General features: G+C 50.8%; 1 protein-coding gene across 1 annotated transcript; it reads left to right on the top strand.

Annotated features, from left to right (window-relative positions):
- The first annotated feature begins 1,226 nt into the window (after positions 1–1,226).
- On the top strand, positions 1,227–22,286 carry ADGRG4 (adhesion G protein-coupled receptor G4). Its single transcript, XM_054169472.1, has 13 exons — positions 1,227–1,354; positions 3,109–3,227; positions 4,020–4,230; positions 5,348–5,513; positions 7,828–7,950; positions 10,830–10,875; positions 13,615–13,718; positions 15,232–15,353; positions 16,977–17,245; positions 19,301–19,394; positions 19,979–20,268; positions 21,933–22,034; positions 22,276–22,286. Exons 1-13 carry the CDS (start codon positions 1,227–1,229, stop codon positions 22,284–22,286), a joined length of 1,785 nt encoding a protein of 594 aa, XP_054025447.1.
- The last annotated feature ends 291 nt before the right edge of the window (positions 22,287–22,577 follow it).

The following is a 22,577-nucleotide window of genomic DNA, read 5'->3' as shown; positions in this document are numbered from 1 at the left end:
ATCTTTCTTGATGATCTGGAGGAGGGGATTGAGTCCATCATCAGTAAATTTGCAGGTGGCACCCAGTTGGGGGCAGGAGTTGATCTGTTAGAGGGTAGGAGAGCTCTGCAGAGGGATCTTGACAGGCTGGACAGATGGGCAGAGGCCAACAGGATGGCATTCAACTAGTCCAAGTGCTGGAGGTGCTGGAAGGTGTCCAGGGAAGGGCCACAAGGATGAGCAGAGGGCTGGAGCTGCTCTGCTGTGAGGACAGACTGAGGGAGTTGGGGCTGTTCAGCCTGTGGAAGAGTAGGCTCCCAGGAGACCTTCTTGTGGCCTTCCAGGATCTGAAGGGGGCTCCAAGAAAGCTGGGGAGGGACTTTTGAGGGTGTCAGGGAGTGATAGGACTGGGGGGGATGGAGCAAAACTAGCAATGGGGAGATTCAGATTGGATGTGAGGAAGAAGTTGTTCCCCAGGAGGGTGGTGAGAGCCTGGCAAAGGTTGCCCAGGGAGGTGGTGGAAGCCTCCTGCCTGGAGGTGTTTGCAGCCAGGCTGGATGTGGCTGTGAGCAACCTGCTGTAGTGTGAGGTGTCCCTGGCCATGGCAGGGGGGTTGGAACTGGCTGATCCTTGAGGTCCCTTCAACCCTGACAGTTCCATGATTCTATGATCTGCATGCTGGACCCAGCCTCGAATGGCAAATCATCTCTCTGTTTGGTTTGGGTACGATCCCTGCTGCTCCTTCAAACACAGAAGGAAGCCAGAGATAAGAGTGACCAGGCTGTACCTGCAAGCCAAACCCACTCTTCATGCCAAAGACTTCAAAAAAGATCAGCTGCAGGCCATGAAACTCCATGGCTGGAGGAAAGCCACTGATGGGATAATGAAGGGCAGTGTGGAAGCACTTTCACAGGGATTAGAGAAGCCTGTGGGAGCCACTGGCATTAAATGCAGTTGGTGATGCTGGGCAGCTGATACTTTACCTGGGTTCTGCCTTTGTCAAGCTAAAGAGACAGGTTGAAGGGGAAAAAAAACACAGATAAAACAGTGAAGCAAAATATTTTCTTGCAACCACTACCCTTGTTAAATCCTCCTATCCAGTCTGCAAATGGCAGCTCATTCCCACCAGGAAAGGAGGTCCAGAGAGCAGCTGGGTCCTGGGGTGTCAGGGAGGGTGTGTGTGTGTTCCTTCTTTTTGACTGTTAAATCTTTTAAAAGAGCTGTTGTGGATTTCTTCCTCAGCCCTAATGGATTGTCCAGAAAGCTTTTCTCACACCACCTACAAGGGGAATTATTCCTGGCCACTAACCAGTCCTGCTGCCAAAGCAGAGGTCAGCTGCAGGAAGAACCCTCTGCAGTCTGCTCGGAGGAGCTGGTGAGTGATGAGAGCATCTCGGGCTGGTTCCTGCACAGCAAAGAGGAGGCAGTGCCAGGCTTTGTCTGATGGGAAAGCAGATGGTAGCCTGTCATGGCACACAGCACTGCCACGACAAGGAGCTGCTGGAGGGTGCCCAGAGAAAGGCAACAAAGCGGGGGAAGGATGTGGAGAACAGGGCTGGGGAGGAGCAGCTGAGGGAACTGGGGGTGTTGAGCCTGGAGGAGGATGAAGGGAAAGCTTCTGGCTCTCTGCAACTGTGAAAGCAGTTTGGAGTGAGGTGATTTGTGGCCTGTTCAACCAAGTAATAAGTGATATAACAAGAGGAAATGGCCTGAAATTGCACCAGGGGAGGTTTAGGTTGGATATTAGGGAAAATGTCCTTGCTGCAAGAGTGGTCAGGCACTGGAACAGGCTGTCCAGGGAGGTGGTGGAGTCACCATCCCTGAACATGTGTAGCCATGGCACCTGGGGTCATGGTTTAGTGGGCATGGTGGTGTTGGGTTGATGGTTGGACTTGATGATCTTGGAGGACTTTCCCAACTGAAACAATTCTATGATCCCATGATCACTTCCACCAGCTGCAGCAGGTGCAAGCCAGCATAGTGAGCAGCTGACTTGCTGCTTGAGCAGGGAGGGGAAACAGATGCAGCCTAATGCTTTGTGCCATCCATGCCTGGGTCTCCTCCCTCCAGCACCTCCAGCTTCATTTCAGACTGCTGTGGCATTTGGGCCCTGCTCCCACTCTGCAAGTCAGTTTTCAAAACTGGGCTTAGAACAGAATAGAATTAACCAGGTTGGAAAAGACCTTCGAGATCATTGAGTCCAAGCCATCACCCAACTCCATCTAATCAACTAAACCATGGCACCAAGTGCCTCAGCCAGACTCTTATTAAACACTGCCAGGGATGGAGACTCCACCACCTCCCTGGGCAGCACATCCCAATGGCCAATCTCTCTTGCTGGGAAGAATTTCTTCCTAACCTCCAGCCTAAACCTCCCCTGGCACGCTTGAGACTGTGTCCTCTTGTTCTGGTGCTGCTTGCCTGGGAGAAGAGACCAACCCCCACCTGGCTACAGCCTCCTTTAAGGCAGTTGTAGAGAGCAAGAAGGTCTCCCCTGAGCCTTCTCTTCTCCAGGCTAAGCAACCCCAGCTCCCTCAGCCTCTTCTCACAGGGCTGTGCTCCAAACCCCTCCCCAGCTTTGTTGCCTTTGTATTCCTTCTTGGCCACCTAGGCACACTGCAGGCTCATGTTCAGCCTACCATCAATCAGCACCCCCAGGTCCCTCTCTGCCTGGCTGCTCTCCAGCCACTCTGACCCCAGCCTGTAGCACTGCCTGGGGTTGCTGTGGCCAATGTGCAGCACCTGGCACTTGGATGTGTTCAATCTCCTGCCCTTGGCCTCTGCCCATCTGTCCAGCCTGGCAAGGTCCCTCTGCAGAACCCTTCTACCCTCTAACAGATCAACTCCTGCCCCCAGCTTGGTGTCATCTGCAAACTCACTGCTGATGGACTCAATGCCCTCCTCCAGATCATCAATGAAGATATTGAACAGGATGGGACCCAGCACTGATCCCTGGGGCACACCACTGGTGCCTGACTGCCAGCTGGCTGTGGCACCATTCACCACCACTCTCTGGGCATGGCCCTAACTAATTCCATTCTGAGCTGCTTCAATGGGAAATCTGAGGAACTTCACTTCTGATGTCTTTTTTTCCCTCTTGTAAGAGCTGATACCTTTTTCCTTTCTCAGTGCAATTAATATTGACCTCGAGATAGCTTTCTGGAAGAAACCAAATGTGACTGAATGTAAATTGCTGGAAGAACTTCCAAACAATATTATAGGCCTCCATGATGTCGTGGTAACAGAAGGTAAGGCACCAGATACTTCACATGGAATGGAGTGGAGTGGAGTGGAATGGAATGAAATGGAATGGACTAGACTAGACTAGAATAGAATAGAATCAACCAGGTTGGAAGAGATCTTTGAGATCATCAATTCCAACCTATCACCCAACACCACCTAATCAACTAAACCATGGCACCAAGCACCCCATCCAGTCTCTTCCTAAACACCTCCAGTGATGGTGACTCCACCACCTCCCTGGGCAGCACATTCCAATGGCCAATTACTCTTTCTATGAAGAACTTCCTAACATCCAGCCTAAACCTCCCCTGGCACAGCTTGAGACTGTGTCCTCTTGTTCTGGTGCTGCTTGCCTGGGAGAAGAGACCAACCCCCACCTGGCTACAACCTCCCTTCAGGGAGTTGGAGAGAGCAAGAAGGTCTCCCCTGAGCCTCCTCTTCTCCAGGCTAAGCAACCCCAGCTCCCTCAGCCTCTCCTCACAGGGCTGTGCTCCAGACCCCTCCCCAGCTTTGTTGCCCTTCTCTGGACACCTTCCAGCAGCTCAACACCTTGCAGCAAAGGCAAGGCATTTTTCCTACTCTCCAACCTAACCCTCCCCTGGCACAGTTTCAGGCCATTTCCCCTTGGTCCATCACTTATTTCTAGGGAGGTCAGCAGCACAGTGACCATATGGAAAGCAAGGGGAAGCAGACTGACTCCTTGCTTTAACACAGAGACACGCAGCTGGACAGCTCGACACGCAGCTGTGCCACACGAATCATCTGCACTTTCTCTTCTCTCTTCTTTTTTCCCCCAGAGAATGCCCAGGACGTTGTGCAGCACATTTTGTACCTCTTGCCAAATGCAACACTGCAGCTGGAAGAATTAAAAATCATTGAAAGTATCATTTCTGATGTCTTAAGGCTTGCAGACATGAGCGTGACACTTGCAGAGAACACACTGTCCATAGTTAACTACATTTTGCTAAGAGAAATAGAAGAACAGAACATTAGGAAAATGACCAACGGGTAAGTGAGGCCAGAAGTGGTGCAATGGCAGCCTGGAGTGATTGATCCACTCTGCTGAGACCCCACCTGGAGTTCTGTGTCCAGTTCTGGAGCCCCTAGGTACAGGAGGTGCTGGAAGGTGTCCAGAGAAGGGCCAGAGGATGAGCAGAGGGCTGGAGCTGCTCTGCTGTGAGGACAGACTGAGGGAGTTGGGGCTGTGCAGCCTGGAGAAGAGAAGGCTCTGAGGAGACCTTCTTGTGGCCTTCCAGTATCTGAAGGGGGCTCCAAGAAAGCTGGGGAGGGACTTTCGAGGGTGTCAGGGAGTGATAGGACTGGGGGGAATGGAGCAGAACTAGAAATGGGTAGATTGAGATTGGATGTTAGGAAGAAGTTGTTCCCCAGGAGGGTGGTGAGAGACTGGCACAGGTTGCCCAGGGAGGTGGTGGAAGCCTCCTGCCTGGAGGTGTTTGCAGCCAGGCTGGATGTGGCTGTGAGCAACCTGCTGTAGTGTGAGGTGTCGCTGGCCATGGCAGGGGGTTGGAACTGGCTGATCCTTGAGGTCCCTTCCAACCCTAACAGTTCCATGATTCAGTCTATTAAACTCTCACCGCAGGAGTCAGCAGTTTCTTTACTTGGATCCTAATCATGCTCGTGGTTCTCAGTAGTAGAGATTCATTGTGGTGCTCTCCAGCCACCTCAAGAGCAATTTGTACAAGGTGAATGCAGATGGGGGGGGTTGGAGTAGATGACCTTTGGAGATCCCTTCTGAGCCTCCATTCAACGATCCCAGGATTCCCTGAAATGCAGGATTTGACTGGGTGTGAATTTTGCTTCAGGTCTTCCCAGATCCGACTTGTGCTGTCCCCACAGGAGGCTATCTTCCACCTGCCATGCTTTCAGCCTCCTGAGACATGACAATTCACCTGCTGGCTGCCATCTGACCCTTAGCCAGACAAAATGCCATCTACCCCACAGTGCATCCATTCTGCTCTAGTGATTGCTCCTTGTGACCATAAACCACAGCAGGAGTTTCTAGCTGATTGCCTCCTAGGTCCATTATGACTGAAGCCAGGAGAACATTTCAAGAGATGTATCTTCTTTGGTTTTTTTGTTTGTTTTTCCCTTGCTCTTGGTAAAGTATCCTCAAGACAACTGAGGAGATAGGCTATAAGGTGACCTACATGGAAAGAAACACGTCAGTCATAACCACCTCCTTGGCTTTGCTGGTGACCCGTCCAGACCCCAGTGCGTTTGGAGGACTGGCCTTTGGTGTTACATCCTATGAGAGAGGTGTGGGTCTCAAGGTGAGAGCAAAGTGGCACCTCAGGGGCCACTCAACCAGATAATCCTCCTGCTGTTTTGTGCTGTTGTGTGTTTGACCTGAGGAAGGCAGCTCTGAGTACATCACAGAGTCACACGATGCCAGGTTGGAAGGGACCTCAGGGATCATCTGGTCTGACCTTTCTAGGTGATAGTGAAGCTGAAGTGAGCTGGCCCAGCACCCTGTCCAGCTGAGTCTTCAAATTGTCCAGTGTAGATCAACCCACTGCTTCCCCTGGGAGATGATTTCAGTGTCTGAATGGTCTCATGGGGAAACATTTTCTTCTGGAGTCCAATGGGATTGTCCCCAGCACCCTTTGTCCCCAGCACCCTCTGTCCCCATCACCTCTTGCCTGTTCCATGGGACCCCTTGTACAAAGGGAGTCTCCATCCTCCTGGTAGCCAGCCTTTATGTACTGGTCCATGGTGATAAGGTCTCTCCTAAGCCCTCTCTTCTCCAGGCTAAGCAAACCCACTTCTGTCAGCTTTTCCTCACACGGCAGCTCTTCCAGTCCTCTGATCACGTCAGCAGTGTGCCCAGGTGGCCAAGAAGGCCAATGGCATCCTGGCCTGCATCAGGAACACTGTGGCCAGCAGGAGCAAGGAGGTCATTGTGCCCTGTGCTCAGCACTGGTTAGGCCACACCTTGAGTCCTGTGTCCAGTTCTGGGCTCCTCAGTTTAGGAAAGATGTTGAGATGCTGGAAGGTGTCCAGAGAAGGGCAACAAAGCTGGGGAGGGGTCTGGAGCACAGCCCTGTGAGGAGAGGCTGAGGGAGCTGGGGTTGCTTAGCCTGGAGAAGAGGAGGCTCAGGGGAGACCTTCTTGCTCTCTACAACTCCCTGAAGGGAGGTTGTAGCCACGTGAGGGTTGGTCTCTTGTCCCAGGCAACCAGCACCTTAACAAGAGGACACAGTCTCAAGCTGTGCCAGGGGAGGTTTAGGCTGGATGTTAGGAAGAAGTTCTTCATAGAAAGAGAGATTGCCTTTTGGAAAGTGCTGCCCAGGGAGGTGGTGGAGTCACCATCACTGGAGGTGTTTAAGAAGAGACTGGATTGGGTGCTTGGTGCCATGGTTTAGTTGATTAGATGGTGTTGGATGATAGGATGGACTTGATGATCCCAAAGGTCTTTTCCAACCTGGTTAATTCTATTCTATTCTATCTGTCTCTCCTGCAGATCAATGTTCAAGAAGACCCTTTTGAAAAGGCCTTGGCCTCTGTGTTTTTGCCAAAATCACTGAAGAAATACCTGGAGATGGAGCCCTCTGACCCAGACAAGCATTCAAAGATCCAGTTTAAGTTTTTTGGCACAACCCCACTCTTTGTGGTAACTACAACTCCTCACAAACTCTAACAGCAGAGGTTGGTTCAGCTGCTCTTGGTGCCTACAAAAGCAGCATCTCAACAGGCAGCAGCTGTTTTGGGCACAATTAGCATCAGACTGGTGGAGAACTAGGAGATGTGCAGGGAAAATGCACCCAGGCAGCAAACCCTTCCCTGCAGTGAAGGTGCTCTGAGAGGTGTCTCTAGACCTTAGACTTTTGATCCATTCTCTGTAGCTGTTGTTATTCCAATACTCCTGTAGGACAAGCCCATACCCTAATGGGGGCCATTGGAAGAGGCTGCCCAGGGTGGAGTCAGCACCCCTGGAGGTGTTCAGAAAACATGTAGATGTGGCACTTTAGGACATGGCCATGGAGGTGTTGGGCAGAATGATGATCTTAGAGGTCTTTTCCAACCTCAATGATTCTATGATTCTAACCTTCCTCTGCTAGTAAGTTCTTGCTGAAGGAACATGCACAGCACTTGCCAAATATGAAGAAGACTATTTCAAGCTGTGTGTCTCCCTTAAAAGAACAGCAGCAGTGGCATGCAGCATTTAGGACTACTCCAGTCCTTGCTTCATTTTCTCACCTCAGGAGCTGAGTGAGCAGTTCGAGAAGGGAGACTTCATCTGCAATGCTGGGGCACACAACCAGCTTCACACAGCAGCATTCCCAATCATGCCTCCTGTCTAATGAGCTTAATGAAGTCCACCTGGATGTTTTGATGTGCTGGAGTGATTGGACAGCTTTCTAAAGCCAGCTGATGCATGTGAAACTCCACTCAGCTGCTGTGGAGTCTGCCGCTGAATTTGCAGCTACCCACATCTCCTAATGAAGCAGCAAGTGCCTCATTTACATCAGGCATCCCAAATGGTGTTTAGCTCATCACCACTTCCAAGAGATACAGCTTGGAGAAGTGGAAGAAGGGGAGAGCTTGCAGTTTTGGTTTTTCCTCACATGTGTTTCTCCACTGCAGGATGAGAGTTTGACCAAGGAGAGGCTGAATACCTACGTTGTGAGTGCCAGCATTGAAAATGCATCAGTGCAGAACCTCAACGAGCCTGTGACCATTACCCTTCAGCACATAGACCAAATTGAGGTAGGATGTGTTCCTTTCATCACAGGTGTGGTGAAGCACAGCCTGTTTCACTTGCCCTTCCAGTAAGCTGGCAATGTGACAAAGCAGTTGAAACCATTTTGCTGCCTGGCTGCTCCCTGCTAGATCAACCACAGCCCTGACCAAGCACACTGGTCTGGGTCTTTAATATCTACAGGTTAGCAAAGCTTCTGACTCTTCCCTAAACCCATGCTTAGCAGCCAGGGATGTTCTCATTCTTTCCTTAGAATCAGAGACTTGTTTTTGTTAAGATCCTCCAGTTCAACCACCATGCCCACTAAACCGTGTCCCCTCAGCAGCTTTGTTGCCCTTCTCTGGGCATGCTGCAGCAGCTCAATGTCCTTCCTGGAATGAGGGCCCAAAACTGAACCCATGACTCAAAGTGTGGCCTCACCAGTGCTGAGTACAGGAGGACAATCACATCCCTGCTCCTGCTGGTCCCACTATTGCTGATCCAGGCCTGCTGGCCACGCCACTGCTGATCCTGGCCAGAATGCTGCTGTCTTTCTTGACAGCTGGGCACAGCCTGGCTGTCAACCATGGACCTGCTGGAGCAGGTCCAGATGAGGGCCACGAAAATGATCAGGGGGTTGAAGAACCTCTGCTACAAGGACAGGCTGAGGGAGCTGGGAGTGTTCAGCCTGGAGAAGAAAAGGCTCTGGGGAGATCTAACAGCAGGCTGCCAGTACCTGAAGGGAGCTACCAGAGGGATGGAGAGAGACTGTTTGCAAAGGCCTGCAGTGACAGGATGAGAAGCAATGGCTTCAAACTAGAGAAGAGCAGATTTAGATTGGATGTTAGGAACAAGTTCTTTACTATGAGGGTGGTGGAACACTGGAGCAGGTTGCCCAGGGGGGTGATTGGGGATCCATCCCTGGAGATAATCAAGGTGAGGCTGGATAGGACTCTGGACAGCCTGATCTAGTTGGGGATGCCCCTGCTGACTGCAGGGAGGTTGGAGTGGATGACCTTTGGAGGTGCCTTCCAACCCAACCCCCTTCTGTCTGCCCATATGAACTGCACCAGCCCACCTTAACTTCTTGTGTGCTGCAGCTGTTTATGGTCCACTCTCCACACACATATATTGTAAACACAGGGCAGAGCAGAGCAGATTTATTCAATCAGATGAACTTGATTAAAGTCCAGGTTAATGAGAGCTTGAAAATGCTGCTCTTATCACACTATGCTCTTTCCATTCTGCTCTGCCACCCAATAATAGATACCCAGAAATTTCATCTAGACACCTTCTCTCTTCCATCAATTTATTTTTCTCCACCAGGCCATCTGGCACACCTCTCAGACATGGGGTTTTTTTTTCACCCCCTCAAGCTTTTAAAAATACCCTAATTAAATATTTAATGAGCTCTCCTCCTAACCTACAGCTCTGGCTTTCTGCCTAATCATATTTGCCGGCCTCCGGAGCCCACGTCACGGCAGCTTCTCCATTAGGGGGGCTTCCTGGAAGCTCTGTGCTTTGATTAAACTTCATTAATAGTAATGGCAAAGAAATTACCCTGTGCCTTGGGAGAGTTTGCTGCAGCATTAGGAGTAATAAAATAGGATATCCTCAAGGTAAAACTTTGCATGGAATGCCTGCTTAGGTCTGCCTAGCTGTTTGCAACACGCAGGCAAGCTTTGTTTTCTCTTAGGTGTCCTCTCTGCCTGGTTTCAGAGAGAGTGAAAACACTGACATGAAAACAAATTAAGGTTTATCTTTTGTTGAGAATTAGGGGGGGTTTATTTGTTTAGATGTTTGTTTGTTTGTTTGTTTGGGGGGATGGTGTGTAAAATGTCAGGTTGTTATTCTAGGTCATCTTTTGAAGTTCATCAGGGGAGGTTTCGGTTGGAGATTACCTGAAGGGAGGTTGTAGCCAGGAAGGGGTTGGTCTCTTCTCCCAGGCAAGCAGCACCAGAACAAGAGGACACAGTCTCAAGCTGCACCAGGGGAGGTTTAGGCTGGAGGTGAGGAAGAAATTCTACACAGAGAGAGTGATTGCCCACTGGAATGTGCTGCCCAGGGAGGTGGTGGAGTCACCATCACTGGAGGTGTTCAAGAGGAGACTTGATAGGGTGCTTGCTGCCATGGTTTAGTTGTCAGGAGGTGTTAGGTATTAGATAATAGGTTGGACTTGATGATCTCTGAGGTCTTTTCCAACCTGGTTGATTCTATGCTTCTATGATTAGGACAAATGTCTTTGCTGCAGGACTGGTCAGGGATTGGCACAGGCTGCCCAGGGAGGTGGTGGACTCCCTGTCCCTGGAAGTGTTCAGAAACCTGTGGACATGGCACTTGGGGACATGGTTTAATGGCCATGGTGGTGTTGTTGACAGCTGGACTTGATGATCCTGGAAGTCTTTTCCAACCTGATTGATTCTGTGCATCTATGGTTCTGTGATTCACTGTGACATCTCAGATGCCACACGAAGCTAATGAGATCAGACATAGAAATCAGTCTAAACTGGTCAACTTGTCAGGTTTTCTGCTGCTCCAAAAGACAATGCAAGGAACAGAAAGAATAGGAAAAGTGAGGAAATCACTGACTCCCAAGATTTCCCTTGGTAAAGGTGAAGGCAACAGCTGGGACCCTCTGCTGGTTTTCAGTGCCATGGATGAGATGGACGAGAGCCCACCTGGTTCCCGCTGAGCAGCTGGACTGCTGGCACCTCCAGTGACCTACAGATTCCCTGCAGCACCACCAGGCAAATAATCAGAGAGCTCAGAGTGTGCTCAGTACAGAGGAAATCCAGTCCAAGGGCCTTAGTTATGAACCTGACTCTGGGCAGGCTGCCCCATGTGCGAGCTCAGGCAGCTTACAGACATCCTAAATAAATGTCACAGCCTCCTCCTTCTCTGCTTTCAGGGTAATGCAGCAGTGCACTGCGTCTTTTGGGACTTCCAGAAGAACAGTAAGTGCTCTTTATTTACAGAGCTGCCACTCTTCTGCTGTCCCCAGCCTCACAGAGCTCCTCACCACTGCAGCTTGAAACTCTGAGGCTGTCCTGCTGGGTCTGTGCTGCTGGTTTCCTTTCACGCCTCAGCCACGGGTGTTAAACTCAGTGTCCAGCAGTGCACTGGAGGGAACACTGAGGCTCAGGGGAAAAAAACCCAGCAGAAATGCACTGAAATGTCAGGGAAGGCCCTTCTTGCTTTCTACAAATGCCTGAAAGCAGGTGGGAGTGAGGTGGGGGTTGGGCTCTTCTGCCTAGTAGCAAGCGATGGAATGAGAGAATGTGGCCTGAAAGTGTGCCAGGGGAGGGTGAGGTTGGAGATGAAATGATAGCAAATTAAGGTTTATCTTTTGTTGAGAATTAGGAGGGTTATTTGTTTAGTTGTCTGTTTGTTTGGGGGGATGTTGTGTGAAATGTCAGGCTGTTATTCTAGGTCATCTATTGAAGTTCATCAGGGGAGGTTTCGGTTGGAGATTACCTGAAGGGAGGTTGTAGCCAGGAGAGGGTTGATCTCTTCTCCCAGGCAAGCAGCACCAGAACAAGAGGACACAGTCTCAAGCTGTGCAGGGGAAAGTTTAGGCTTGAGGTGAGGAGAAAATTCTTCTCAGAAAGAGTAATTGGCCATTGGGATGTGCTGCCCAGGGAGGTGGTGGAGTCCCTGTCCCTGGAGGTGTTCACAAAAGGCTTGGATGTGGCACTTGGAGCCATGGTTTTATTGTCAGGAGGTGTTAGGTATTAGAATGGAATGGAATGGAATGGAATGGAATGGAATGGAATGGAATGGAATGGAATAGAATAGAATAGACCAGGTTGGAAGAGACCTTCAAGATCATCGCGTCCAACCTATCATCCAACACCACCTAATCAACTAAACCATGCAACCAAGCACCCTATCAAGTCTCCTCCTGAACACCTCCGGGGGGGCTTGGAACACAAGGAGGGGCTTGGAACACAAGCCCTATGAGGAGAGACTGAGGGATCTGGGGTTGCTTAGCCTGGAGAAGAGGACACTCAGGGGTGACCTTATTGCTCTCTACAACTACCTGAAGGGAGGTTGTAGACAGGTGGATGTTGGTCTCTTCTCCCAGGCAGCCAGCACCAGAACAAGAGGACACAGTCTCAGGCTGCACCAGGGGAGGTTTAGCCTGGAGGTTAGGAGGAAGTTTTACACAGAGAGAGTGATTGGTAATAGGTTGGAGTTGATGATCTCTGAGGTCTTTTCCAGCCTTATTGATTCTATGATTAGGAAAAATGTCTTTGCTGCAGGAGTGGTCAGGGATTGGCACAGGCTGCCCAGGGAGGTGGTGGAGTCCCCATCCCTGGAGGTGCTCAGGAAATGTGTGGGCACGGCACCTTGGGCCATGGTTTAATGGCCATGGTGGTGTTAGGCTGCTGTTTGGACTCTGATTTGAGAGGTCTTTTCCAACCTTTATGATCCTGTGATTCTGTGATGCTCTGACTTCTCACAGTTACATCAGGCAAGACAGCGAGGGCCTTGCTGTGGTCAAGCCTTGAATGTGGCTCAGATGGTCACCAGTCACAGAAGGAGAAGTGTGTTATGGGTTAACTCAGAACAAATGGGAGTGGCTTCTTTATTTCTCTCTGCAGTTATTTCTGTTAGAATATATATAGCTTTCAAAATTAGCTTCTAAATATGTCCTACAGGCCACAGAAATAGGACCATAAACTTTCTCTTAGACTCATAGAATGCGTTGGGTCGGAAGGCAGCTTTAAAGGTCATTTAGTCCAATCCCCCTGCTGTAACCAGGGACATTCCCAACTAGATCAGGTTGCTCAAAGCTGCATCAAGCTTGACCTTACCAGGGAAGGCCTGGTTTTGTCCATGAACACTCTGCCTCTGCCCTGAGAATATTACAATAGGGATCTGGAGGTGTCCAGAGAAAGGCCACGAGGATGAGCAGAGGGCTGGAGCTGCTCTGCTATGAGGACAGACTGAGGGAGTTGGGGTTGTGCAGTCTGGAGAAGAGAAGGCTCTGAGGAGACCTTCTTGTGGCCTTCCAGTATCTGAAGGGGGCTCCAAGAAAGCTGGGGAGGGACTTTTGAGGGTGTCAGGGAGTGATAGGACTGGGGGGGATGGAGAAAAGCTAGAAATGGGTAGATTGAGCTTGGATGTTAGGAAGAAGTTGTTCCCCAGGAGGGTGGTGAGAGACTGGGAGAGGTTGCCCAGGGAGGTGGTGGAAGCCTCCTGCCTGGAGGTTTTTGCATCCAGGCTGGCTGTGGCTGTGAGCAACCTGCTGTAGTGTGAGGTGTCCCTGGCCATGGCAGGGGGGTTGGAACTGGCTGAGCCTTGAGGCCCCTTCCAACCCTAACAATTCTATGATCCTATGACTATTTCTTGCCTTCTGCCTTTCCACACCCTACAGCCTCATCTACTCCAGTGCACTTCACTTTACCTTCCTGCTTTTCCTGTGTGCAGGCATGTAAATGACTTGAAATATTTCTTCATTCCACCAAATTGCTTTCATCCAAGTTTTTGAGGCTGTGAAGCAAGTAAGATGTGTTCCTGTGTGAAATCTCACTTGTGTGCTGCTAAGTGACCCTGCAATCTGTACTAACTCTGGCTCATATCTGCACATTGGGCATGCTGCAGAGCTATAAATGTCTGAGCATGACTAACTCTGCTTCCAAATCCCTTTTTTCTACCCCCCCCCCCCCCCCCCCCACTCTCTTACACAGATGGACTGGGTGGTTGGAATACATCAGGGTGTGAAATGGAATCTACAGATAGGGATTACACAATCTGTTTTTGCAACCATCTCACCCACTTTGGAGTCCTGCTGGTAAGCACTCAATGAATCATCTCCCAAGAAGTCCTGTGGCACTAAACAAAGTCAGAGCTAGTTTTGGGGGGAGAGATGGGAGGATTCATTATCTAGGCAACCTGTTAGGTGCCTGCACCTTTGCCAAAACCAGCAATAAAGAGAAGTTCTAACAGAATGTCATTTCCTTCAAGGCAAATTCATGCTACTGACATAAGTTTGCACTTCTTTTTTGTTGCTAATGATACCAAACATGGGAGGAGTGGCTGATACACCATCAGACTGTGCTGCCATTCAGTGAGACCTGGGCAGGCTGCTGAGCTGGGCAAAGGGGAACCCTCATGAGGGTCAACAAGGGCAAGTGTAGAGTCCTGCACCTGGGGAGGTGAGGGCTTGACTTGATGGAAAGCAGCTCCATGGAGAAGGAAGTCCTGGTGGGCAGTAAGTTAACCATGGGAGCAATGTGCCCTTGTGGCCAAGAAGGTCAATGGGATCCTGGGGTGCATTAAGAAGAGCATGGCCAGCAGGTCAAGGGAGGTTCCACTTCTCATCTACTCCCCCCTGGTAAGGCCAAATCGGGAGTATTGTGTCCAGTTCTGGGCTCCCCAGTTTGAGAAAGACAGGAAACTACTGGAGAGAGGCCAGTGGTTGCTATGAGGATGATGAAGGGACTGGAGCACTGCCTGATAAGGAATGGCTGAGAGACCTGGGGCTGTTTAGTCTGAGGAAGAGAATGCTGCAGGGAGCCTTCCAGTACCTGAAGGGCATCTACAAGAAAGCTGGGGAGGGACTTGTAGTGAAAGGATGAGGGCAAATGAAGTGAAGGTTGAGGAGAGCAGATTTAGAGTGTCACCATCACTGGAGGAGATGGAAGAGGACTGGATGGGAAGAGACTGGATGGGGTGCTTGGTGCCATGGTTTAGTTGATTAGATAGTGTTGGATGATAGGTAGGACTTGATGATGTCAAAGGTCCCTTCCAACCTGGTTTATTCTATTCTATTAGGAAGTTCTTTCCAGAGAGGGTGGTGAGACACTGGAACAGGTTGCCCAGGGAGGTTGTGAATGCCTGGGAGTGTTCAAAGCCAGTCTGGACATGGCCTTAAGCAGTCTGGTCTAGTGGGAGGTGTCCCTGCCCATGGCAGGGGGTTGGAATTGGATGATCTTTAAGGTCCCTCCCAACCCAAGCCATTGTGCGACTCTAGGATTTAGCAGGCTTGGGCAGTGTAGCAGCTGCCATTGAAACCAAACAGAGCAAAGCAAGCTCCCAGTGGAAATTTTGGCAAGCTCTTGGAATCCTTGCTGGATCTGTGGTTTCTGGAGTACACAACCTATCACTGAGTCGTTTGAATACTGCTGGGCTTAGTACTTCAGACATTCTGTAGGACCCTACGATAAGAAGCAAATGACCGTGAATGGAAACCCCCTGAGAGCAGCAGGACAGAAACTGATCTTTTAATCAGTGTGAAAGTGTGGGGAAGCAATTTTCCCTTATCAGTTCTGGCAAACAACTGTGATTCTTACCTTGTAACACAGGACTTGTCTCGGGCAGAGATAGATACGACACAGGACCGTGTGCTAACGCTGCTGAGCTATGCAGGATGTGGTGTTTCTTCCCTGTTCTTGGGCATCACCCTGGTGACATATCTGACCCTGGAGTAAGTCTGAGCCTTTTTCTTTTACCACTTTTGATGCTTTAGCACCAGTGAATCTGCAGCAGCCATCAGGGTGGTTGGCAACACCTGATGCTGTGGCGCGTCGGAGGGAGGAGTGAGAGCTGGCAGTTCCCACCCGTGACCCTGCTGAAAGAAGAGGGGTTCAGATAACCATGCTGAACTGCAAGCACAGGCTGAGCTGCCCAGACACTTCAGTTTCTCTCAGCAGCCTGGATGCAGGGACAGAGTGGTCCCTCAGCCAGTTTGCTGATGACACTAAACTGGGAGGAGTGGCTGACACCCGGCCAGGCTGTGCGGCTGTTCAGCCGGACCTGGGCAGGCTGCAGAGCTGGGCAGAGGCAACCTCATGAGGGTCAGCAGGGGCAAATGTAGAGTCCTGCACCTGGAAAGGAACAACCTCCTGCACCAGTACAAGTGGAGGGTGAGCTGCTGGCAAGCAGCTCCACGGAGAAGGATCTGGGAGTGTTAATGGACAGGAAGTTCACCATGAGGCAGCAATGTGCCCTCGTGGCCAAGAAGGCAAATGGTATCCTGGGGTGCACTAAGCAGAGTGTGGCCAGCACACTGAGAGGGGTCCTCCTTTCCCTCTAGTCTGCCTTGGTGTATTGTGACCAGTTCTGAAGGTGAAGTCTCCCCCAGTTCAAGAGGGGCAGTGGGGAGAGACTCATGAAGATGCTGAGGGGACTGAATCATCTCTGTGGGGAGGAGAGGCCGAGACACCTGAGGCTGCTCAGCCTGGAGAGGACTGAGAGGGGATCTTACAAGTGCTATCAATTTCTGAAGGGGGGAGGTCATGAGAATGGGGCTGGGGTTTTTTTCTGTGGTGCCCAGTGATAGGACAAGGGGAAATGGATACAAACTGGAACACAGGAGGTTTCATTTGGACTTAAGGAGAAAATTCTTGACTTTGAGGGTGCTGGAGGCCTGAAGCAGGCTGCCCAGAGAGGTTGTGGAGTCTCCTTCTCTGGGAGAGATTCCAAACCCTCCTAGACATTGTGATCCTCTGCAACCTGCAGTGGGTGACCCTGCTGTATCAATGGGGGTTAAACTAGATCTCTGGAGGTCCCTTCCAATCCTCACCATGCTGTGATTCTGCCCATGGACACAGGTACAACATCATGCCACCAATCTGCAACACGCCCTGGATAAGGACTATACCTTGGATGATAGCAACAGTACAACAGGGAAACTTCTCTCTTCTCTTGGTCTTGTGTTTTGTCCTTCTGGACAGGTTCCATTTTATACTGTAGGTGCCAGCAGCTCCTGGCATGATGGGGCCACAGCCTGAGGGAACTGTGAGTGCTTGGGTAACCCAACAACACTGCAATGCCAGTAATATTTGATGCAGCAGGAAAAAGATGACCCGCAGCCTGTCTCTCCTCCATCAAGTGTGGAAAGCCCCAGCAGGTCTCTGTCTATGGAAGCTGTTCTTTGTCAGCCTGGGAGATCTGCTTCAAAAGCACACCAGAGCTGTGGTATCAAGCACTAAATGTAGACACAACTTAGACCCCAAGAAGGCAGTCTATGACAGGACAGCTCCACATCTGTGCTGCTTTGCCTTTGTGAGTGCAGTCACGACCTTGTGGACTTCCCTCTTTGTTTTAGGAAGCTGAGGAGAGACAATCCTTCCAAGATCCTGCTCAACCTTTGTGCTGCACTGCTGATGCTCAACATGCTCTTCCTCACCAACTCCTGGCTGTCCTCATTTGACCAGCCAGGCCTTTGCATCACCGTGGCTGTGCTCCTCCACTATTCCCTTCTGGCAGCTTTCACATGGATGTGCCTGGAGTCTGTCCACTTTTACCTGGCTTTCATCAAAGTGTTCAATGTTTATGTCCCAAAGTACATCCTGAAATGCTGCATTGCTGGCTGGGGTAAGGAAGCAAACTTCTTCTCCACTTCTGTGCCTGTTAACCTCTTGAAGGCAGGTATATCTGCAAGAGTAAGACAGGACACTGAGCTGCTAGAAGTGTGGTGCTGAGCTGTGAGGATCTCTTCCCCCAGGCAGGTTCAGCTTGAAGTTTCTTTTGCCCAGGGAGGCATTAGCAGCAAGTGCCTGCTGGTCCCTGCAGAGAGCAAGGCAAGCAGTGCAAGAAAAGGCAAAAGTGGGTGTAAGGAGCTGCTTTCCCCAGCCCTCCTGCTCTTTGCAGGAATGCTTTGTCATGGTACCTCACATCAGTGTGTGCCTGAGGAAGCATGAGCTGCCCACAGCCTTCACCCAAGCATTGGTAATGCTCAGAGGCGATTTTGATCTCCTTCTCCAGGCCTTCTGTCCTTACTTGCCATCCTATGCATGATTCCCCTCTGGAGTTGGATTTGACTTCCATTCATAGTTCTCCTGAGGACTTCACTGAGACTTCACCTTTCCTCCAAGCTGGGGGCAGGAGTTGATCTGTTAGAGGGTGGGAGGGCTCTGCAGAGGGACCTTGCCAGGCTGGACAGATGGGCAGAGTCCAAGGGCACGAGACTGAACACATCCAAGTGCCAGGTTCTACACATTGGCCACAACAACCCCATGCAGTGCTACAGGCTGGGGTCAGAGTGGCTGGAGAGCAGCCAAGCAGAGAGGAACCTGGGGATACTGGTTGACAGTAGCTGAACATGAGCCTGCAGTGTGCCCAGGTGGCCAAGAAGCTCAATGGCATCCTGGCCTGCATCAGGAAGAGTGTGGCCAGCAGGAGCAGGGAAGTCATTGTGCCCTGTGCTCAGCACTGCTTAGGCCACACCATGAGTCCTGTGTCCAGTTCTGGGCTCCTCAGTTTGGGAAAGATGTTGAGATGCTGGAAGGTGTCCAGAGAAGGGCAACAAAGCTGGGGAGGGGTCTGGAGCACAGCCCTGTGAGGAGAGGCTGAGGGAGCTGGGGTTGCTGAGCCTGGAGAAGAGGAGGCTCAGGGGAGACCTTCTTGCTCTCTACAACTCCCTGAAGGGAGGTTGTAGCCAGGTGGGGGTTGGTCTCTTCTCCCAGGCACCCAGAACCAGAACAAGAGGACACAGTCTCAAACTGCACCAGGGGAGGTTTAGGCTGGAGGTGAGGAGGAAATGTGCTGCCCAGGGAGGTGGTGGAGTCACCATCCCTGGAGGCGTTTAGGAGGAGACTTGATGGGGTGCTTGGTGCCATGGTTTAGTTGATCAGATGGTGTTGGGTGATAGGTTGGACTCGATGATCTCGAAAGTCTTTTCCAACCTGGTTAATTCTATTCTACCCTACCCTACCCTACCCTACCCTACCCTACCCTACCCTACCCTACCCTACCCTACCCTACCCTATCCTATCCTATCCTATCCTATCCTATCCTATCCTATCCTGCAACTTGTCTGGGAGAAAGCTAACCCAAAGGACCCAGAAGCATCAGGGGCACTGACCCAGAGCAGAATTTGGTCTGAATTTCTTGGGTCACCACCAGGTGCTGTTTGAAAGAGGGGTTTTCCTTTTGACTTTTGAATAGTGTGCAGACCTCAGAGACAGCCTGGTGGTGTTGGTGGCAGCTGTTCTCAACAGAACTGAAGGAAATCTGGGAAAGGGGAAAGGAAGACTGCTAAAATGCTGTCTGGAAGGTGTCTGTCTCTACCAGAACACAAGAAGCTGTGGTCTGCTTCTCTTTTGACACTCTTGGGGTGGTGGTTTTTTTTGGGTATTGTAACACTCAGTTGGGTTGTAACACCAGATTGGATCCCTTCTGGAGATGTTTGAACACTCACAAACGTTTTGCAAACACAGATTAGTTCTGTGCCCACTAATGTGCAGTTTACATAAACAAGGAGATGAAACCAGTTCTGCCTCACAGTTAATTGCACTCATCTGAGGAGGGGCTTTAGGGGTAGAGTTTGGGCCTAGAGATGTAGGTGTCTGCTGTAATGACCCCTCAGAGCTTATCTGACCTCTTGCCACCTTTTTGCTTTTAAACCTGAATTTCCCTCTCCCACACTAGGAGTGCCAGCCATGGTAGTCACTCTCGTGCTCATCATAAATAAGGACTCCTATGGCAACGGATCGCGTTCTGAGAGCCACCCATTTGGCAATTTGTAAGTACCTGAAGCTTTCTGATGGTCACCAGGGTATTTAGGGACACAAGAAATAACCAGAAGTCAACAGGATCATAGAATCCACAAGGTTGGAAAAGACCTCAAGGCTCATCAAAACCAACCTGTCACCCAAGACCTCAGGACTGCTAGACCATGGCACCAAGTGCCACGTCCAATCCCCTCTTGAACACCTCCAGGGATGGGGACTCCACCACCTCCCTGGGCAGCCCATTCTTTCCTGCTTTTCTTCCCTCTCCTCTTAGTTGTTCTGGTTCACTGAATCATGTGAGGGTGGTGAGACACTGGGACAGGTTGCCCAGGGAGGCTGTGGATGCCCCCTCCCTGGAGGTGTTGATGGCCAGGTTGGATGAGGCCTTGAGCAACCTGGTGGGAGGTGTCCCTGCCCACGGCAGGGGGGTTGGAACTGGATGATCTTTAAGGTCCCTTCCAACCCACAACCATCCTGTGAATGATTTTGGATGTATGGCTACTACAGGGAGTAACTCTCACATCAGGGGACCAGGCTGGAGGGCAGGGAGGGCTTCTGCCAGTCCTTGCTGAATGCATCCCTCCCTTTCTTGCAGCTGCTGGATTCAGGAGAACCTGGTGTTCTACATCTCTGTGGTGGCCTATGTCTTCTTTATATTTGTGACAAATACTGCCATGTTTATCACTGTTCTCCTTCAAATCCACTCCATGAAATCGAGGACACAGAGGAGATCCAGCTTCTGGAAACGAGGTTTTCTCCAAGACCTCAAAAGTGCTTTCAGTTTGATGTTCCTTTTGGGCTTAACTTGGGGCTTTGTCTTCTTTGCCTGGGGAGCAGTGAGGATATTTTTCCTGTATCTCTTCAGCATTTTTAACACCTTGCAAGGTAATTTCTCAATGGAGTTGGGCTATAAATACAACAGCTGAGGGCTGTGGAAGAGAAGTCAGTTTGTAACAGCTTGCAATGGGGGAAGCATGGGGGAAGAGGGCTGCTCCTGTAGCTGCTGTGGTAGCTGTTTTAACAGGCAAGCTCCACTGCAGTGGGATAATGTTGGTTAGAGAGCACTGCTGTAATAGATATGCTATGAAAGATATGAATTCATGCCTTTGAAACACGAGTCTCAATAAATCAGTCTCTTCAGGAGCTGGCACAGGCCTCCTGCTGCACCCAAAGCAGCGCTGCCAGCAGATCCAGAGAGGTGATTCTGCCACTTTGCTCTGCTCTGGGGAGACCTCACCTGGAGTACTGTGTGCAGGTCTGGAGCCCTCAGTATAGGAAGGACATGGACCTGATGGAGCAGGTCCAGAGGAGGGCCACAAAAATGAAAAGAGGGTTGGAGCAGCTCTGCTACGAGGACAGGCTGAGGGAATCGTAGAATCATAGGATCAATAAGGTTGGAAAAGACCTCAGAGATCATCAAGTCCAACCTGGCACCCAGCACCTCATGACTACTAAACCATGGCACCAAGTGCCACATCCAGTCCCCTCTTGAACACCTCCAGGGATGGGGACTCCACCACCTCCCTGGGCAGCACATCCCAATGGCTAACAACTCTCTCTGGGAAGAACTTTCTCCTCACCTCCAGCCTAAACCTCCCCTGGCACAGCTTGAGACGGTGTCCTCTTGCTCTGGTGCTGCTTGCCTGGGAGAAGAGACCAACCCCCTCCTGGCTACAACCTCCCTTCAGGTAGTTGTAGGGAACAAGAAGGTCTCCCCTGAGCCTCCTCTTCTGCAGGCTAAACAACCCCAGCTCCCTCAGCCTCTCCTCACAGGACTGGGCTCCAGACCCTTCCCCAGCCTCGTTGCCCTTCTCTGGACACGTTCAAGTGTCACATCCTGGACACATCCTTCTTAAATTGAGGGGCCCAGAACTGGACACAGGACTCAAGGTGTGGCCTAACCAGTGCTGAGTACAGGAGCTGGGGGTGTTCAGCCTGGAGAAGAGGAGGCTCTGGGGAGACCTTAGAGCAGCCTTCCAGTACCTGAAGGGACTACAGGAGGGATGGAGAGAGGCTGTGTGCAAAGGGCTGCAGTGACAGGATGAGTGCAACGGCTTCAAAGTACAGAAGAGCAGATTTAGATTGGATGTCAGGAAGCAGTTCTTCACTATGAGGGTGGTGGAACACTGGAACAGGTTGCCCAGAGGGGTGGTTGAGGCTTCTTCCCTGGAAATATTCAAGGTGAGGCTCAATGAGGCCCTGGGCAACCTGATCTAGTTGGGGATGTCCCTGCTGACTGCAGGGTCAGACTGGATGACCTTCAGAGGTCCCTTCCAGCCTGGACCATTCTATGATTCTGTGATTCTCATCTGGGCATAAAAAGAGTTGAGAGAATCTGCAGTGACTTGCAAATTCTTCTTACACCCAGACTGCAGAAATCTCTTCTCATTCCCCTTTCATATGCTCAAAAGGCTCAGTGCCAACACAGCGCTGGCTCAGGAACCACCACACACAACGTCCTGGTGACTGGGTGGCACACCAGCAGTTTAGCAAAGGGGCAGGAGCTGGGAGAATCCACCTGAAAACCTGTGAATTTCTGACTTCTTTAGGGTTCTTTATCTTTGTGTTTCACTGCCTGCTGAAGGACGAAGTAGTGAAGCAGTGCCGAGTCCACTTCTGCTGGGGAAGATTTCGGCTGAGTAATTCTTCTGGTAAGCCTGGGGGGCTTTTGTTGAGCTTGACTCACAAGCCTCTGTGCCTGCTACTGGTGTCTCATCTACTCTGGTTTACAAAAGGAGGCTCCCTTCAACAGCTTTTCTGTGTTGCACTGGAGAATTGCTCTTGAATAGGCTTCCACCCTGTTCCACTACCAGCTGATGTGGTGACAGCATGCAGTAAACCCCACAGAAGATTTCAGCCTGGTCTCTAACTCTCTTCTCTTCTGTCATTCAGTGTTCCCTTGATGGGAGCTATGCTTTTGGTGGCCTTCCAGTCTTCATGAAGTCCAACTGTTCTCTAGCTCTACCAAGGCTGGTGCCCTCTGATAGAACCACAAAGTCTTTGTGGCTGCCAAGGACTTTTAAGAGCATGGAGCCCAATCATCAGCTGACTTCATGAAGTCTGGTGCTAAACCCTGGCCCTCAGCACCGCAGCTCTGCCTCTTTGAAACCCCTCCAGGGATGGGGGTTCAGCCAGCCACCTCCCTGGGCAGCCTGTGCCAGGCTTTGAGAACCCTTCCAAGCAAGAAGTTGCTT

The sequence above is a fragment of the Dryobates pubescens genome, chromosome 18, assembly GCF_014839835.1.
Source record: "Dryobates pubescens isolate bDryPub1 chromosome 18, bDryPub1.pri, whole genome shotgun sequence".
NCBI lineage: Eukaryota > Metazoa > Chordata > Aves > Piciformes > Picidae > Dryobates > Dryobates pubescens.
This window is presented reverse-complemented; position numbering and strand designations above follow the sequence as displayed.

What these genes read in the sequence shown, in the direction of transcription:
- ADGRG4 (XM_054169472.1), top strand. Translation starts at nt 1,227, where the DNA reads ATGGATTGTCCAGAAAGCTTTTCTCACACCACCTACAAGGGGAATTAT. An exon ending in TGATGTCGTGGTAACAGAAG is followed by an intron (nt 3,228 to 4,019) that starts GTAAGGCACCAG and finishes TTTTTCCCCCAG; the next exon opens with AGAATGCCCAGGACGTTGTG. An exon ending in AGCCACCCATTTGGCAATTT is followed by an intron (nt 19,395 to 19,978) that starts GTAAGTACCTGA and finishes CCTTTCTTGCAG; the next exon opens with CTGCTGGATTCAGGAGAACC.